The following is a 19,971-nucleotide window of genomic DNA, read 5'->3' on the forward strand; positions in this document are numbered from 1 at the left end:
ATGAGACAAACGATTGTGAGAAATAATTGCAGTACTTTCTCTTTATGCTGACAAGTAAATGTTAAAGTGAGATTTTCTTTTTTTCCATATTTAATTTTTTTTTAAATTTATAATTTAGTATTCAGGTCAGAAAAGATTATGTACTTTTTGGCAATTTCAATTAATTTGAGCAGCTAACATATTCCCGTTTTATCTATTATAAACTTAAATCTATTAATAAGTATTCCTACATGAATTACATAATATGAAACAGATTAATTTAAACAATCTTTTTTCCCAGACTGTGTGTACTAAGTAAGATCGGTTTATATGTTTATATTTCTTAATTGTTTTGCATTACTTGTTTAGGGATAGGTTGGTAAATAAATATCAGTGATTTACGTGCATAAAATTGTAAAAAATATAACAAAATGATGAAATATTAGAAATTGTTTACTGTCGAATTTTGTAATATTTATCATTCGTTTAAAGTTTATTAAAATGCACATTTGTACTTCCATTAATATATCGTTTTATTTGAATAGGAAATAGATATCATTTTCGAGTACATTGTTAAAGAATAGGGCAAATGCGCAGGGACTTTTCATGAAACCAGACTTTCCTAAGTGATTAATTATTAATCATTACTAAAAGTGATATCCTTTTCCATTCTAACATCCACTAAAAATAAAGATTCTTTTTCAAAAATCTCTTGAACAACATTGAGTGTAGAAGTAATTTTCCTAACGTCATTTTGTTTATAAACATCATAAATGACGTCATATGGCATGCAGGCCCAATTGTGTGGTAATGAGCTTGAGTGCCCTAAGTGTTTGACAGGGAAAGATGTAAATCCCTGTTAGAATTGTTATTTATTGTCAATAGAACTCGGGAAACAGATTAATTTTTGGTTGTTATTTAATACATCTTTGAAAAATATGAACACATTTTATACCAAGGTCTTTTCATACATTGCATTTTTTAAAGTATAAATTTTTGGATATCGTATACCGTTTAACTAAGCGCCGTTCTGATAAGTTAATTAGCTTTGACGTCTGACATAATAAAAGTTATATCGGCCTCATACTTTCGTCCTCAGTCATTATAACTTTTATTGGGCCTGTAAATCTATTTATAGACTGATGGTCCACTATACATCACACACGGTCTCGTGGCATTTAAGTGTCCAATCACTTAAATCACTTTAATGTCAACCCGCAAACATTTAACGGACCGTAGACAATGACATTTCATATAAAAATATGAGTAATATATATATGTTATTTGATACATTTTAACTTTAACTTGTTATCAACAAGACTAATGAACATAATCGAAATTATAAAATATAAAAAGCACCAATTATGTGTGATCACAAACATCATTGAAAACATAATATATATTAAAAATTCACCTGTTACCTTAGTCATAATGGTTATAGATTTGTTTTTCACATTGAACTCTATTCATACAATAAACACTGTATACCCGTGGCTTAATTTTATGCAAATTTATCATTCATACTTTTGTTCAAGCATTAAATGTTTCAATTTTTGTTTGACGCATGTATACACAGTTGATATTTGTAGGTATTTTGAAAAATCAAATCAAAATGCAAACATGAAAGAGTGTTTGTTTTACAAGCAATTCAATGAGGTAGGTGGCATTCAAAAGGTTTTATCTCTGGAAATATTTAACCACCAAATCTACTGTATTATTCTTGTTCTGATAAGCTGATAAACATGACTGCTGTTTAATGCAATATCTCTGTAATTGACATAAATCAGACAAAAAGATATTTTATTATAAACGCTGTTACTAACTTCTCTATAAAGAGAATTGTGTCTGCGCACTTAAGTTAAGGTTCAATCGGTTTCTTAAAAAGTCTACCTTTTATACAGATATGTAAACCAAATTAAATAGTGATGGAATTAAAAATCGTACTAAAAGTGGCAATATTCATGCTTTTCTTTACATGGACGGCAAAATGTTCCGAAATACCGATGTCTATAGACGAAGGTATGATTTTATTTTGTCGTATCTTTGGAGGCTAATGTGCATAGATATAATAGAATAGATAAAAAGGTTTTTCGTGTTTTTAACCATCCCATTATTAAGACCTGCTATATGAGCTGACTATTTAAATACTGAAAAAGAGTTAAATTCAGAATATTAGCTTAGCTTATTGATTATTTAGGGTCCGTTTTCAAAAAGCATTATTAAAATGAGCATATAGGCCGATTAAGTATAAATGTGAATACATTTTATTTTTGGTGTAATGTTTCAGTTTACAAAAAGATATCTGGTTGAGACATCTTTTCTTTAATATTTTGGCAATTATTAAAGTTATAGTGATTATTAAGAATAAAGTTTACAAAAATATGGAAGTCAAAATACCACTTTTCTTACAAGTTGCTATCTTAATGACAAATAATTTAATATTTAGCATATTTTTTCCAGTTGATTAGCTTAATGTATGTTCACAATTCATTACTACAACATTATTAAACACATGATTACCCTTTTCTACAATATAAACAGAACAGAACAGAACATTATTTTATTTCGACTTGTACATAGTACATAATCATAATCATACATAGTGTGATAATACATTGCAATATACTACAATACATTTTCAATACTAATTTCCAATGTATTAAAACAAACTTTAAAGACAATGTCACGTTACTTTAGTTATTATTTTAGAATGTTATTTCAAATTAACAAAAAATGATATTACAGTGTTGAGGATAAACTGTTTAAACATAATTAAATGTACATGTTTACATAGCAGACATATCTCAAGAGAAAAAATCTATACATAAACATATTGAATGGAATTTATAATTATATTCTTTAATAAAGACATATTAAGTTAAACTTGTATTCATTTTATTTTACCAAGAAGTGTTTTAAATCTATTTACTATCAACGAAATACCAAAATTTTAATGTTTAATTTAGTTATCCATTTTAGATTGCTAATAAATAAAGAATTAATAAAAAATATGCTGACCTACATTTTGCGTAGAAGTAATTTTCCTGACGTCTTTTGGTTTCTTGACATCATATATGATGGCATAACATCATATATGATGGCATATGACGTGCAAGCATTTGTTTTTTATGCTGTGCATATCTTGTGTAATAATGGACTTGATTGCCTTATGTGTTTGATAGGGAAATGGGGTGAAACCTGTTAGAATTGTAAATTACCGCAAATAGAACTTGAGAAACAGATTAAGTTTTGTTTGTTATGTAACAAAGCTTTGAAAATATATTTCAGGTCTATTTGACAAATAAATTAACATTCACCGATATTTTTTAGGTGATAAGCTTCTCATGTGATTTAAATTAATTATAACAACAATATCAAACACATATTTAACTTTTTCTATATTATGAAAAATGTATTCAATTCAAAGGATTAATATTCCTTTTCGAAGAAGTGTTTTAAATGCAAACTATATTTTAGATACGAGACACCAACTATATAAATGAGTAATATATGCTACTGTTGTTTATTTTCTGCCAGCTATATGTTTTATTTTCTAGATGAGGCCAATTGCAATGATACAGTTGAAGATTGTGACTTATATGATCATCACAAGCTATGTAATACTTCGTCAGACAGACAGTTTGCTATGGTCTCCTGTCGTAAACATTGCGGTCTATGCAACGGTTTGTTTATACTTTCACCTAGGTTTATAACATATCTTATAAAACATTAATTATGTATTTACCAAACATATCATTAGTTATTAAGATGCCTGACAGGATTAATGGCACAACATAAACGATCATAAGTTACTTTAATCCGATACGCTCTTCAGCGGTGATATTGCAAAACCGTTTATCGATATTCAAGTATATGTCAATTATCTATATTAATTATCTATAAAATAACAAAAATACATATTTTTATAATTCACGGAGGCTTACGTACATTGACGTTATTTGATTGCAGCTGTATTTCCGTGTACAGTAGATTATTATCCAATAAAAATGCTACTATTCAGACGTGAAATTTCATATATATGCACCCCACAATGACACCTAAGGGCGAAATAGCAAACCTCACTATTGTTTATGACTTATTTAGTTATAAAGATTAATTGCCTATTGTCTTACTTTCATATCAATGCTATTCTGAGTTTCCATTTTTTGTTGTTGTGTCTTTTTAAATCGTTAGGATCGGGTCTATTTTGTTTATTATATTCCTAACGTTATAACGTTAAAACATTTAATTTTATTTTGCAAAGTTAGTGCCGATCCATAGCTTCCAAGATCGTATTATAAAATGATTGTTTGGTTTATTTTAGCTTGTGTCATCCCATCTTCACAACCGAAAAATGCTAAAATGACATTATCATGGGAAGGGGATCAGTTTAAGTTGAATTACAATTGTAATGATGAATATTCCTTGATCAATGGAAGCCTTACAAGGACATGTAGCAACGGCATTTGGTTAGAATCGATACCAAATTGTTTAAAAGGTAAATATATACATATACATATATCATAGTTGCAATAGGTCCATTTGTGTCCTAACTTTGAATACAGAATCTATTAAAGGCACATGTACAGGATCAATAAAAGGCACATGAAAGTCAAAAAGAGACTGTGACAAAGATAAATGACTGATTTTGTAGGAACGACACTTGTAGTTTATAATAAAAGTTATTACTTGGTTGCTGTAGCCATTTGCGATAATGCGACAATGTTCACAGATGCCACAAAGGGTCACTAACCCGAATGTCGTTATGTATTCCACGGCTATCATACCAAATAGCGACGAAAAGCAAACACATTAACGTCTTTATGACTGTATAACCTATTCCTGGTCTCTAATGAAAAGAAACGGAGATATGGTATCTCTGCAACATCTGTCATTCAGTTAAACAAATCAGCCCGAACCACCAGACGATGATCAAATGTTTTGTTGATTGTTTCCTTTTTTGCAAGAATGACAACCCGTATGATTTCTATGATTTCTATTATCTTGTGAATTTATGTGCTTGAAGTATTGTTTACTTTTATTTCTATGAATTCAATTATATCAGGCGGACTTTTACATGATAAATTTGTAAAAAAAAAACTCATCAACAACTCCCAGCATTTAATAACCATTTGTTTACATTTTAAGTTTCTTAGCGTAGACTAGACCGAAATACTGTGTCTGTTCTTTGTATTTATACTAGTGTGTTCCTGGTTCTTATCCAAAGACAGACTAAAGACACGGAAAATTGTGATGTGCTTAAATGATGGATGAAGACCTCAGTTGCATTCCATGCATTATTTCAGGCACGAAAGGGCACCAGGGTATATCCCTTGGAAAACCGAATCGCAAGCTAATAACCATGCATATCAGTACCGCAACCGGTTAATAATGTGTGTGAATGTTTTTGTAAATTGCATTTTACGACGTTTTTCTCTGTACAAATGTCCTGACTTAAAAGACATATTAAACGTTTCACCACAATTGTGGCTTTATATTTGAACTACATTTTTTGCGCAACATTTGCGTAATCGTCTGGCGTTATCTTAATTTACATGCACCTTTTCTCGCGCTCCTTTGAAAAAAAATCTAATTTTTTTAAATCTGATTTTCTTACGTCGTTTTCTTATTGTCGTTAAAAAAATGCATTATAATAAATTCATTGGCGAAAATTGCCCTGCTAAATTATAATTATAAAAAAGCCGTCTACTTGCGCCTCGGTCATATTGTTTCTCATTTAGTTTGAATTTTCTTCCGTTTAACACGCCAGCAACTGTATAGCTAAAGATTTTATCATATTATCATAAATGAAACATTAAGAAACATTGATGGAATTAATCACTGTCAGTAATTATTTGCGCTAACTTTTTAAATTTCCTAACATAACATAAATACAAATGCTGACCCTGATATACCTGATGCGTACCCCTTTTCGCATAGTAAAGATTGAGCGAAGCTTGGTACCAGCGGGAACAGAGCATGCGTACTTTGAATATCCGAATATCAGGATTTGCATACATGTACAATGTCGGGAACTTGAAAACGTTAGACGTGCAAGTAACTACTAAAAGTGCTTACCTACAGACGTGTTGTATTAAATTTGGAAGGGCGGCGTTCAGTGAACTGTCAAACGGTAAGGGCGTTTTAATCGAACAGTAGTAAAGATTGCATGTTTAATGATAATGTGTTATTCCGAACGTTGCTAATGCGTTAAATATTGCAATTTACTCTTACAATAGTCTTTTAATCATGATTAAATTTTATTATTTCAGATTGTAAAGACATTAAGTCAGTTCCTATAAATAACACAAGGAATCGGACAGCAGACGGTAACAGATATGGATCCAAAGCAACAGTCACTTGCAAAGAGGGCTACGTGGTATCTAACAATTACAACCAGACTGTTTTCAACATGTCTTGTTCATCCGACGGAGATTGGAAACATAAACTTGACTGCGTTCCAGTTGGTTAGATTTTTTGTTTGTTTTTTCTATACCTTTGCGTACATTTTTGTTTAAGTTTATTTATGATATTTTAAAGTGAACAACTATTCAACTTTTTCACAACTATTCTTTTACTTATCTGGGAACTAATACAAGTGCTTATAAACAAGTTTATAAATTGCAAATAAAAAGTCCAAAGGACAAATCTACCGGCAGTTATAAAAAGGTTCTGACATATGTCATCCGTTGTTCCGTGTAGATAAAATAAAATAATGTATATAAAGTAACACACAGTAACACAAACTAATTTTACTTTCGGCAATGCCATTCCTGTTTCAAACAATCAAATACTATAATTGTTGCAGTTATATATATTGTTTTCTTCAGATTGTGCAAATGTGACAAATTTAGACACCCATTATATACAATCAGTTGTATATTTGCCAAATACAAAATTTATGTCAATCGCGACTGCCACTTGTGAAGTTGGACATGTTGTTCCTGGAGGAAATAACAGCCAGAATCACTTTAATATGTCGTGTGCATCTGACAGATCTTGGAAAAATGTAACAAGCTGTGTAAGAAAAGGTGGGTCGATATTTAAAATATATTTGTCGTATACCAATGAAACTGTATGGTGTTTCATTTTTGTTTTAATCTAAATCTTTATTTTATTCTTCCACAGTAAAGAAACTATATTACTTTATCAACTAATCAATATTTTTCATTATTAAAGCAACGTTACTTCCATCTAAGGTTTGGGTCAAAGTCAAACCAGATTTAGATTTTGTCATAATTGTATTCCATTTTATATGTATAATCAGTAACCCACAAAACCCGAATTTAATTCGATAAATATCCATTGGCATGTATCGTTAAACGTTCAGTTGATAACAAGTGTGGTGATGTCTTTTTATATTTAAGGCAGTTGTTATATTTTATCCTTACATATTTCATTGCCAAATATTGGTCAATGATCATTATAATTTTCTATCTTTTTTTAATACAAAGTAAATTCACCTCAACCCGACAATAAAAAATAGCATAATGTCATCAAGTGTTAGTTACATTGATCATGGAAAAAAACATGATATTGATTCAAGGTTTTAACAAATAACGTTTACCTGTAACTTTTTTTCTACATCTTATTAACATGTATCTATTATTTACAAGATTTTATGTCGCGTTCAATGTACCCTTGTATTTATCGAAACTGTTAGCATTATACTTAAAGATTAAAAAAATCACAAGTAACAATTCAATTCATCTTATCTTATAGTTTTCTTTCAAAGAACAAAAAAGAATAGCTTATATGCTTGTACCATTTATATTGATATGATTACAGTGATTTTTAATCTGTTTTATCTAGATTGCGGGAACATAACCTTGTCAAACATTTCAAATGCAAACGAGATATATTTTCTAAATGATACGAAATACGAATCATCAGCTAATATATCTTGTAACGAGGGATTCACTGTTAAAAACCAAGCTCAGACAAAAGACATATCATCCACTGTGGTAAAATGTGAAGAGAATGGAACCTGGGAGAAACTCCCTACATGTGTTAAGAAAGGTAAACTATACGGAATATCTTTTTGCATTTTTATTGTCGATAGGGTTATACAGAATTATGCTTCATTTTGTTTTTGTGAGAGTGTAGATATAAAAAATGATTATCAAACAGTTCCGTAGAAATTTTATTATCTCTTAATATACTCGTATAAGATAATTTATCATTATTTTACGCGAGACAATGATTTAAAGCAGGGCTGTGTTTTCTTTCGAAATTGATAAAAATACCCATATTTTGATATTGAAAAGGTTGTGCATAAAAAGGCGTTGAAATTCAATGCATACCGCACGAAATGTTACAAATGTACGATAAGTTTAAATACGATGAAATACAAACTATGACCTAAAAAATGACAAAGAAACGCCTATCATAATTCCAAATCGCCTTGGTCAATATCATTTGATTTAGTACATGTCACATTATTTGTAAACTTAAAAGCCAGTTACTAATTTATAATAAATGGATGGTGTTTTGATAAAATATGTCTACGAACACAACACAAGTGGACATCCACTCAGTTTGTTAACTATTTCCAAACATTTACTGGATCCTATTCGAAAATATTTTAAATTAATTTAAGTTTTCATGAACATAAATTAATAAGTAATTTAATATCTATACGTATGTTGGCAGATTTTCTAAAATCTATTTGTAGAGAAAAACAGTTTATTTATTTTGAAAGCAAGACTCTTCTTAACTAATCAGGGAAAAGGCATTTCAAAGCTATCTATAAATCATATTATAAACAAGTATATGTTTACCAAAAACATTTGTGAATATCAGTATTATCAACCAATTTTTACACCAATATATCAATTGCAGGATGTAATTAATGTTTTTAAGTCGGCATCTAATTTTGTATTGAATTCAAAACTTATTTGTTCCTTAGATTGTGGAGACATACACAATTTAAGCATAGACAATGCAGCAGTAAGGCGAAATGTAAATGGTACTTATTTCGGAGATGTAGCGGAAGTTGATTGCGATGTAGGATACTACCACCGTAATCAGACAAAGGGAATTTCAACAACAAAAATTACATGTTCTGAAACGGGGGAATGGACAGACATACCAAACTGCAAACGCAAAGGTTCACAGCATTTTTTTTGTCTTTTAGTTTTATTAAACTTTTTAAGAATTAACGTGACATGTAATGTTCAGCACAACGTTACAATTTTTTTATAAATTCAGTTCTTAATGTAAACACTAAAATCATGTATGCACTGTCAGCTATGTTTAATCCCCTTATTTACACACATATTGGGCCTTTCTATTAAGACCACTGGTTTGAATAATACCAGTCGCAGAAACTAATTTTGTTCATCCTTCAGCGATGATCACGTTATCACAAAAAGCTTACCTTTCTACACATGAAAGAGTGTTTAAGAATAAGCTTACTGATTTTAGAATATATTAATCTTTGACATTAGTAATGAGTCAGGATAACTTACAACTAAGTAAACTTTAATGAGACTCTATACTGTTGTTAGCTATTCTTTCTTTTTTGTTAATCTGTAAAGATTCTAAGAGCCATACAAGTAGATTAAAGGATGAAATAAAGATGTCTATATAGATGTATATTTTTCTGCGATATGAAGGTTCTCTACGAGGGAATCTAAGCAAGAAATTGTACGCATTGATTTCCTTCAGGGACTTCGGCGGAAGTTCCCAAATTCAAATTTTTATCTTTTTATGTTAAATTTTAATGTTGAATTCTGCTGATGCTAGGGACGTCGACGGTATCTTACATTTTTAAGTACCGTCCATGTACAGACTCAATCAAACCGAGTCTGAAGCCATTTCATTTTGGCCTTTCTGGACTTTCTTAAGGGATTTTATTTCTATTTACTATACTGAGCAATAATTTTAGACATGTTGATTGCATTTCTGTAATGGAAGATGTTATGTATCAAAATTAAATTTTAGGGCTGAAAAATATATAATGATGATATTTTGCATGTTGTGGCCGTAGAGACTTAATTGAACGAAATGTAATACAATGAATTAGAAAACAACCCATACAGATTAAACATTTAAACACACCAATGACTGTTGTTTGTTGTGTGCATCACAGAAAATGGAATGTAATTATATTTGAAATAAGTTGTTTTAATTTGGTGTACACAAGTTTTACACTTAGCTTACGGCTGGCTATATGTTTCTTTTATTGTAATAACTGATTTTCTTCTATAATTGTAGACTGCAAGAACATTGCATGTCTGGGTCTAAATTACATAACTTTACCTGCACGTCTAAACAATGACACAATGTACAACTCTACAGCAGATGTTGATTGTAAAGAAGGTTATTATAACAAGAAGCAAAATCAAACCACTGGGATTTCAACAACAACAATGACATGTTCCGATAACGGGACTTGGATAAACAAGCCTACGTGTGAACTTAAAGGTATAACAGATAATGAAGCCTCATGCATTTAATACATAAATGGTAGATTAGATCGATCATAGTGTTTGCAACATACTGCTAGTTTGTTTATTTTATCACATTTGATATGAAGAGAAAAAATGTTTCTTTACAGTATGGTATGTTAAGACTCACAAGTTGGACATTGTTTTCCAAAACTATACTCGTGCCTCTTAAAACACAAAATGTTTATGTGCCGTATCTTAGATTTTTTTGTGTACAAGACTTCAAAACATTTTTGAAATGATTATAGAATGATATTCGGTCTTCTAATTAAAGGAATATAAGAACCTTTTCTAAATCTCTCTGACAATTTGACCATTCCAAAATGTCCAGGTTTAATACGTGTAATATATACTTTTGCTAAATTATATTTATTTTCTCTTTAAAATGTTTTACTGAAAGTTTTAGACAGAGAAACATTGATAGAAATGAGAGAAAATATCAACTTTTGTCAGTGTGACCATATCAGAGATGAATTTTATTTTGTATTAGTTTGTTCAGCTTTTACTATTACATTAAGATGGCAGTTTATTCCAAAAAAGTTTTATACAGTAACGTTTCAAATACATGTGCTACAATTTACTTTCTTTTATAGTCTATAAAGTTTAAATGTTTTAAATACATTTTTGTCCATCCATTCTTTTTTGCTGACTGCGAATGCTTGTTTGGGACCAATTTATAAATCATAATTATAAATTGCATGTAGAATAAAGTTCATGTAAATTGTCCAGGCACGTGTTTTGCTAATATTAAGATATATATCTAAAATTTAATAGATTTTTTTCATTTCGATGTGTCATGTATAAACATGTATTATCTTTAAATACTTCAGGTATGTATACTTGCATTTATATAACGAGGAACTGTAAATGTTCATGATAGACGAGGGAATGTTCTGTTCTGTTTTGTAAAAAAGTTATCTGTTGAATGTTTCAGATTGTGGACCTTTGGAAGATTTGGAAGATTTATCGAATGCTGGCCTTAGATTACTATTTTCTGAAACGAATTACAGATCGCAAGCCGCTATCACATGCGATGAAGGATATTATGATTTAAATAAACACGATCAACCAGAAGGCATTTCAACGACAATGATAACTTGTTCTGTAAATGGAACCTGGACTGGTTTACCAATCTGCACCAAGAAAGGTGAACTTGTTTTATTCTCAATATCTTCTTTCCTGCCGTCCATCTTCCAAAATATCTATTAGACCAAATTTTAGCAAAGCCATGGATTTGAAACACAACTGTTATGAAGGAGAGCAATGCCTATTCAATACGCATTATAATACTGCACGTTTGTAACGTCATTTTTCATTGGATAATAGTGACGTTTATATAGTTTTATATACACGGCTGCTGTCGATTCATGAAGAAATCTTACGTTTTTTTCTATAAAAATGATGCTTGCTGTATTATAAATTCGTTATAAAGATTGTTGACAGGTTATATGGCCGTATATAAACGGCTGTTTGCAATATAACCCTCGCCTAACGGCTCGGGTTATATTTACAAACAGCCGTTTATATAGGGCCATATAACCTGTCAACGATCTTTATAACTAATAGTATATATTCATATAACGTCAAAGGTGCATTGGACCCATTAAGTGCTGAAATCAATTACATAGCATTTATTAAGTGTCATTGGACGATTTTTAAGTATAGCAGTAGAATTTTACATTCATTATTTTTTCTCTCGATTCTGATACATATTAAATAAGAACACCGATATTTTATTCAACCTGTCTATCTGTCTGTCTTTCTTTCTTTCTTTCTTTCTTTCTTTCTTTCTTTCTTTCTTTCTTTCTTTCTTTCTTTCTTTCTTTCTTTCTTTCTTTCTTTCAGTCGGTCTGTTTGTACTGTTATTACTGTCTTCGTAAATACTTTATTCACTCCAAATACAATAGGATTTAACTCAATACAGGATTGGAGCAGTACCTCAAGACGCTTGCAGAAATCATGATCACAAAATAGACAAATGTGATTTTTTTCGCAGAATTTCACATTTTTCATTCCTTATCGTATATAAATCGGTGTGAAAAGATGAGTTAGACGTTTTAAAGTTCATTCCGTAAGGTAAAAAGGCGAGATTTTACCATATAATCATTCAAGTGTCTTGTCCGGTATGTACCCGGAATACTGTATTTAATGTGATGCTCCAATCCTTTTTTCAGTCTCACTCAATACAATAATACTGTATGATCTCTTACAAATGTGATTCTTACAATTGTTCCATCAAAACAATATTTATATTATAAACAAGTGAGCATTGGAGGTATAAGTCGCTCGGGTCGCTCTGATTCCAACAAACACTAAGGACACCAGACGGGTCACGTTTGTTAATTATATCGGAGTATACTTTAATGAAACAGTTAAACGAAATCACATGTATCCCGCAATATGTAAACCGAAAAATGTTTAACCTCGTTAACGAAGATATGTACAGACCACGGTAAACTACATAATGATTTAATATTATATATAACTAGCTTCTTTATGACAAAAATTGGCACCGTACAAATAAACAAGATGACAGAAGAGATTACAACGCTTGGGGAATCGGGTATAATTCCGTCAGATATGATAAACATTTCATATGGTTAGATTAAGCCTTATACGGGACAAGGTAAAAATCTTAGCACTAAGAGCAAAATGAATAATGGATAAACTTTTACTCTGTGCCAATGGGTGACTATCAGCTGTCAAACGCGATAAGTTATCTGAAAGTATCGATAGCCATAATGATAGCCTCCAAGTACCACTTAGTATTGAAAATAATCCAGGCCACCAACTTTATCACTGCATTGGTTTTAACATGAACACCATTGTTTCACCCTGGGATAGCAACGCAATACGCATACGCACATATTGTTTAGCCAAGTATTGGGTGGGGGGAAATATCTCTCAACAATAGCTCAAATCTTAAACAAAATATCTTCCACAATGGCAGTGTCATCAAGTATGAATAAAATCTACATACATTTCGCCATTTACATTTATGACAGTAGACACTGCATAGGGTGATATAAACCTTGTAAGGTACATGAGTCAATAACGCAACATGTCCTCATTCCACACCTATTCAACTCTGTTACGAATGAGAAAACATTTACAGACTACTATGATGAGGCATTTTTAGATTAATGATTCAACTTCATTGATAAGCACATCTAATTTGATCTTAAAATAAATATTTGCAACAAATGGTAGTTTGTGGCGCGTATATCCTTCCAATGCTTGATTTTTGTTGTAAGGTTTGGGGAAGGGCAGTTACATAAATAAAGTGGACATTCAAAAAAAGAGAACTGCCAACATAATCAGTCGCTCATAAGGATAGGGTACTTAAAACTATACCCCATACTAATAATTTAAAGCATTCGTCATCTTATGTCAGCATTACTGTGTTTTGAAACAAATAAAGTATTACTATCTTATAATGTTTGACATCACTATCTTTCAAAAAAAGCTTTAAAATTCATTTTTACATTACAATTAGATAAACAATGAATTTACCACTTTATATTGATATTATCATTAATTGTAATGGTTTATCTGTAATTACTTTGATTAATACGAATGTAAATCTGATAAATGAATTAAAATATCTTACATTTACCTATAATAGAATATATTTGATTGTTTTTAAGAAAGAATAATTTCAAATTTTGTATAGATCTGTATTTTTCTTTTGTAATAACAGTTACTCTTTTATTATTATTGTAAAATAAGAAGACCGTACTAAAATATATACATGTATATGTATGCATGCTCTATCTTTAGATTGTGGTGACGTTAACAAAGAACATATAGATCATGCAGCAAGCATAAATCAGGATAATGGTACCACGTTCAAATCAACTGCAAACGTACATTGTGATGAAGGCTATTATATCAAGGGTCAAACTCAATTGATGGAGATATCAACAAGAACAATAACATGCTCTAAAACGGGAAAGTGGACAGACATGCCGATCTGCATTCCTAAAGGTATCAGTGCAATATTGTAGATCTTTCTTACCACAATTATGCTAGTTGAATCCCTTTCTGATGTGTCAAAAGTGTCACAATGGATTCCAACCAATCATTAGCAATATAATTCTAACAAAATAATGTTGGAATATTTGATTTCACAAGAACAAAAAGTGATTTATGTATAAGACAATTAAAATGTCTATCAGTTTTATAGTACTGTAATAGTAAAATGTAAAACACGGTATTATATATATGTACAACAACAACAACAATAACAACAGCAACAACAGGTATTTAGTACTGTAAATACAAAAATGTATAAAAAAAAGGTTTAGTAATTTAATGTAATACAAATAAAACATATTGCTCACTAGAATTTGTCTCATTTGATTGTCATAATTTTATTCGCCTATTCATTGAATGTGCTGTTTCATATTTCAGATTGTGGAAGTTTACAAAACATAACTATGATGAACGCAGGTTCCAGAATGCCCATAAATGGAACCAACTATACAGCGATCGCCAATGTTAGCTGTGATGTGGGATTTAAAGATAAAGATGAAACACAGGTGCCGGGAGTTACAGGCAAGATTATCAGATGTAATGAAAGTGGAGTGTGGGACAATTTACCAAAATGTGTCCGAAAAGGTAAACATATATTTAATATCATGAAAAAGAAATACGCGAGATATGTGTTAATATTGGTACCCAACAGTCATGTTAATATAGTGAAGGTAACATTATTTTTGTGTAAGATAATTAAAAATAGCTCATTTAATAGTTAATGTAAAACGAAACTTATTTAGTTAGAATTGAAATAATTATGTGATAGTTTACATAAAACGATTAAAAGAACTATCTTAATCAGGGTAAGTATATGAAGTTCCGCTAAGGGGAGTTAATTTGAGAGCAAAACTGGATAAACAAAGCAAATGAGTCTTACTTTAATATCGAGTTATCAATGACTTTGATTGCTTAAAATTATATCTATTGCTTTCAAGAGATTTGCTTGCGATCATTGAACCAATTTGATAAGATAAACGCACATATGAGTTTATAAAGATACCCTACTTGTATGTATTTAAGGATATGATACATGTACTTAGTATGCTATAATCAGTCACCAATTTTATGTAGACATTTTACACATTGTCATATGATGGACCGACAACAGCAGATAATACAACAACAACAACAACAAATACAAAAATTCAATAAATCAAGTTTATTACTCGTATTTACAAAAGAATTGAAATATCTACAAATGGAGAAATGAAATGAAAATAAAATTCATTTCATAGACTAAAGCCTGTCATTTACTTTAAGGGAAAGTCGTACACTTTGAAATAAATCCTATACCTTGCACTTACAGTAACACGTTGTAGTGATACCAAAGTATACTGATACCCATAAAGATACCTATCACAAATTACGTATTGTTCTTGCAACCTCCATGCTGGCTTCTATGTTAAATGTTAGCTTTTCTGATCTGACATCAGAAAGATCCAAAAATCACGAAATCAATACGAAAAGTAGGTGTTCGCTTTGAACAGACAGCACGAAAAATCCTTTAACTTCATTTGCTGTCTGTAATCGTCAAAAGCGTAGCTCCCACCCTCTTTTGTATACGAGTCGTTATACCTGACACTATCTTCCGGTAATGAAATGTTCCTAGCCGTCTTTGCCGTATCGTGTCGGGATGGTACACTAGGATCGCTGGTTATCGACATACATGTATAGTCGTCCTTGCTGTATCGTGTCAGGATCGTACACTTGGATTGCTGGTTATCGTCATGTTGCCGTCCTTGCTGTATTGTGTCGAGATAGTAGACTAGGATCGCTGGTTATCGTCAAGTAGCCGTCCTTGCTGTATAGTATCAGGTTCGTACACTATGATCGCCGGTTATTGTCAAGTAACCGCCCTTGCTGTATCGTGTCGGGATAGTACACTAGGATCGCTGGTTATCGTCAAGAAGCCGTCCTAGCTGTATCGTGACAGGACCGTACACTAGGATCGCTGGTTATCGTCGAGTAGCCTTCCTTGCTTATCGTATCGGGATCGTACACTAGGATCGCTGGTTATCGTCAAATAGCCGTCCTCCCTGTATCGTGTCGGGATAGTACACTAGGATCGCTGGTTATCGTCAAGAAGCCGTCCTAGCTGTATCGTGACAGGATCGTACACTTGGATTGCTGGTTATCGTCAAGAAGCCGTCCTTGTTGTATCGTGTCGGGATAGTACACTATGATCGCCAGTTATTGTCAAGTAACCGCCCTTGCTGTATCGTGTCGGGATAATAAACTAGGATCGCCGGTTATCGTCAAGTAGCCGTCCTTGCTATATCGTTTCGTGATAGAACACTAGGATCGCTGGTTTTCATCAAGTAGCCGTCCTTGCTGTATTGTGTCGGGATAGTACACAAGGATCGCCGGTTATCGTCAAGAAGCCGTCCTTGCTGTATCGTGTCGGGATAATACACTAGGATCGCTGGTTATCGTCAAGTAGCGTCCTTGCTGTATCGTGTCGGGATAGTACACTAGGATTGCCGGTCATCGTCAAGAAGCCGTCCTTGCTGTATCGTGTCGTGATAGTACACTAGGATCGCCGGTTATCGTCAAGTAGCCGTCCTTGCTGTATTGTGTCGGGATCGTATAGTAGGATCGCTGGTTATCGTTAAGCAGCCGTCCTTGCTGTATCGTGTCGGGATAGTACACTAGGAATGCTGGTTATGTCAAGAAGCCGTCCGTGTTGTATCGTGTCGGGATAGTACACTAGGATCGCTGGTTATCGTCAAGTAGCCGTCCTTGCTGTATCGTGTCAGAACAGTACACTAGGATCGCTGGTTAACGTCAAGTAGCCGTCCTTGCTGTATCGTGCCGGGATAGTACACTAAGATTGCTGGTTACCGTCAAGAAGCCGTCCTTGCTGTATCGTGTCGGGATAATACACTAGGATCGCCGGTTATCGTCAAGTAGCCGTCCTCACTGTATCGTGTCAGAACAGTACACTACGATCGCTAGTTATCGTCAAGTAGCCGTCCTTGCAGTATCGTGTCGGGATAGTACAGTAGGATTGCTGGTTATCGTCAAGAAGCCGTCCTAGCTGTATCGTGTCGGGATAGTACACTAGGATCGCCGGTATCGTCAAGAAGCCGTCCTTCAGTATCGTGTCGTGATAGTACACTAGGATCGCCGGTTATCGTCAAGTAGCTGTCCTTGCTGTATCGTGTCGAGATAGTAGACTACGGTCGCTGGTTATCGTCAAGTAGCCGTCCTTGCTGTATTGTGTCAGGATCGTACACAAGGATCACTGGTTATCGTCAAGTAGCATTCCTTGCTGTATCGTGTCGTGATAGTACACTAGGAACGCTTGTTATCGTCTAGTAGCTTTTCTTGCTGTATCGTGTCAAGACCGTACCTTAGGATCGCTGGTTATCGTAAAGTAGCCGTCCTTGCTGCATCGTGTCGGGATAGTACACAAGGATCGCTGGTTATCGTTAAGTAGCTGTCATTGCTGAATAGTGTCAGGATAGTACTCTAGGATCGCTGGTTATCGTACAGTAGCCGTCTTTGCTGTATCGTGTCGGGATAGTACACTAGGATCACTGGTTATCGTCATGTAGCCGTCCTTGCTGTATCGGGTCAGAATCGGGCTTTTCAGACTTTCAACTGCTATAATCATTGACCAAGTTGTGGAGTCTAGCCCTGGGTCGAATACTTGAGATATAAAGCACCACAAGTCATATAATACTATAAAGCATTGGGCATAAATTTGCCCAATGTGGTACATCGTACCTTCACTGGTTCCTACAGTTAACGTTTCAAGTAATAAAGATTAGGTGTTACGGTAGTCACTGCTTGTCACCGAATTGTCACTGTTAATGATATATGAAAGTTGTTTCATTAATTAGTAAACCTGATGTTAAGTAATGACTAATAATTATAACAAGCACCTTGCAGCTAGTACAATCTTGCAATAAGATTTATGAATGAACATGCATACATGAATACCAAGATGTATAACGGACAAATATAATAACAGCGTTCCATATTTTAAATAATACATCATAATAAAACTCTGCCAATGGTACAACAAATGTATGTATGTACATTTCCAAAAGTATTTTCAAGTTAAAAGAAACTCTAGATTCTTCTCCCGCAAGCTATCTTTGTAAAGCAAAACAATTTACGTCAATCTGTAATGATGAAGAAGGAATCATCTGAGGGTTTTCTGCTTTGTCACGTGATAAAATAAATTTTAGTTACTGAACGGAATTAAAAGATTTTTACATGGAAATGCAAGTTAAGATAACAAGAAATGATACACTATAATAAATCGACATCTAGGATTTATAACACCCTTTCAGAATAAAACCTGGAAATTTGCTACTATGTATATATATTGAAAATAGGGCCCGTATGACAATGTCTTTCGTGACACATACAACCTGATAAGCACATGCACTAAATTATGCGAGGACCGAAATATTTGAAACGTTTTGAAACATAAAGTTGTTATAAACATCATTGTATAGATAAGCTTTACTGAACTGATTAAATAAAATAAGATGTAATGGTATAAATACACTTTATATGGTGTTAATGGTAAGGTGCTTTTTTAAAGATCGCACTTATTTCAAACAACAACCAAACCAAAACTAACTAAAAGGGTGCAGTTGGTATAAAAATGCTTATTTGGCAGGATATCCTTTAACTTTGAAAATAAGCCTGTCTCTCGGTACTACGCCATTATTTTTTTTACAGCCTAAATTTACTTGAAAGTAAGCCGGCCAGAAATAAGACTTTGATAGCATTACACCTAGATTGTATAGTTAACTGATATATGTATAAGGAATATAATTTATTAGACTGCGTGGTGTATAAAGCATGTGTTATGTTGAGATAAAGTTATGAACAGTTTTAAAAGATCGCCGTTTTGTTTTGTGTGTGGTTTTTGTTTCGATTTTTTTATTTTTTTAAGTTTCTGTAAACTAATCTATTTATAGACTGTGGTAACGTCAAAGATCTGAACCTCAACAACACAAATGAAACAGTACAACGGCATAATGACACCAAGTTTAACTCTACAGCAGACGTGAAATGTCTGGAGGGATATTTCGATAACAACACACAATCACAAACAACTAGCATATCAACAACAACAATTCGTTGTTCGGATGAAGGGAAGTGGATTAACTTACCTCTCTGTGTACGCAAAGGTATCCACACATTTTAAATCTCCTTGTTGCCATATCAAATTGTGTTATTGTGCTTTATTTATGCTTATAATTAAAATCTATTAAAAACAAATAATATTCAATATAAAATTTTATCTATTTCTCTAGTATATTCACATTATTTTTATTTTCTGTAAGCTTAAGACAATTTGATTTTATCGCATAACGTAACGTCATATGCGCTAAACGTATGAAATGATGAAAGTTCTCGGTATTTTTAAATCATGCAAGAACATATAAATTTTATAGCTGTAAACTGTTGTTCGTACATTTAAAATTTATTGTCACTTTATTGTACAGATTCATTACAAAAAATATTGACTGATTACTGA

The 19,971-nt window shown here is 32.4% G+C and overlaps 1 protein-coding gene across 1 annotated transcript; it reads left to right on the top strand.

The window, feature by feature from the left end:
• Positions 1-1,790: 1,790 nt before the first annotated feature.
• Positions 1,791-19,638, top strand: LOC132751030 (CUB and sushi domain-containing protein 1-like). Its single transcript, XM_060741127.1, has 12 exons — positions 1,791-1,998; positions 3,537-3,662; positions 4,304-4,477; positions 6,252-6,446; positions 6,810-7,010; positions 7,792-7,998; positions 8,888-9,088; positions 10,198-10,407; positions 11,365-11,577; positions 14,211-14,417; positions 14,844-15,050; positions 19,409-19,638. The coding sequence occupies exons 1-12, from the start codon at positions 1,905-1,907 to the stop codon at positions 19,636-19,638; spliced, it is 2,265 nt and encodes a 754-aa protein (XP_060597110.1). The 5' UTR covers positions 1,791-1,904.
• Positions 19,639-19,971: the final 333 nt, after the last annotated feature.

This window comes from Ruditapes philippinarum, unplaced genomic scaffold, assembly GCF_026571515.1.
Source record: "Ruditapes philippinarum isolate M1 unplaced genomic scaffold, ASM2657151v2 ctg2387_1_1_1_1, whole genome shotgun sequence".
In the NCBI taxonomy this organism is placed as follows: domain Eukaryota; kingdom Metazoa; phylum Mollusca; class Bivalvia; order Venerida; family Veneridae; genus Ruditapes; species Ruditapes philippinarum.

Excerpts from the sequence above, each read along its gene's own strand:
- LOC132751030 (XM_060741127.1), top strand. The coding sequence starts at position 1,905 with ATGGAATTAAAAATCGTACTAAAAGTGGCAATATTCATGCTTTTCTTT. Across the intron at positions 1,999-3,536 it reads ACCGATGTCTATAGACGAAG|ATGAGGCCAATTGCAATGAT; the intron begins GTATGATTTTAT and ends TTTATTTTCTAG. Across the intron at positions 7,999-8,887 it reads CCCTACATGTGTTAAGAAAG|ATTGTGGAGACATACACAAT; the intron begins GTAAACTATACG and ends TTTGTTCCTTAG.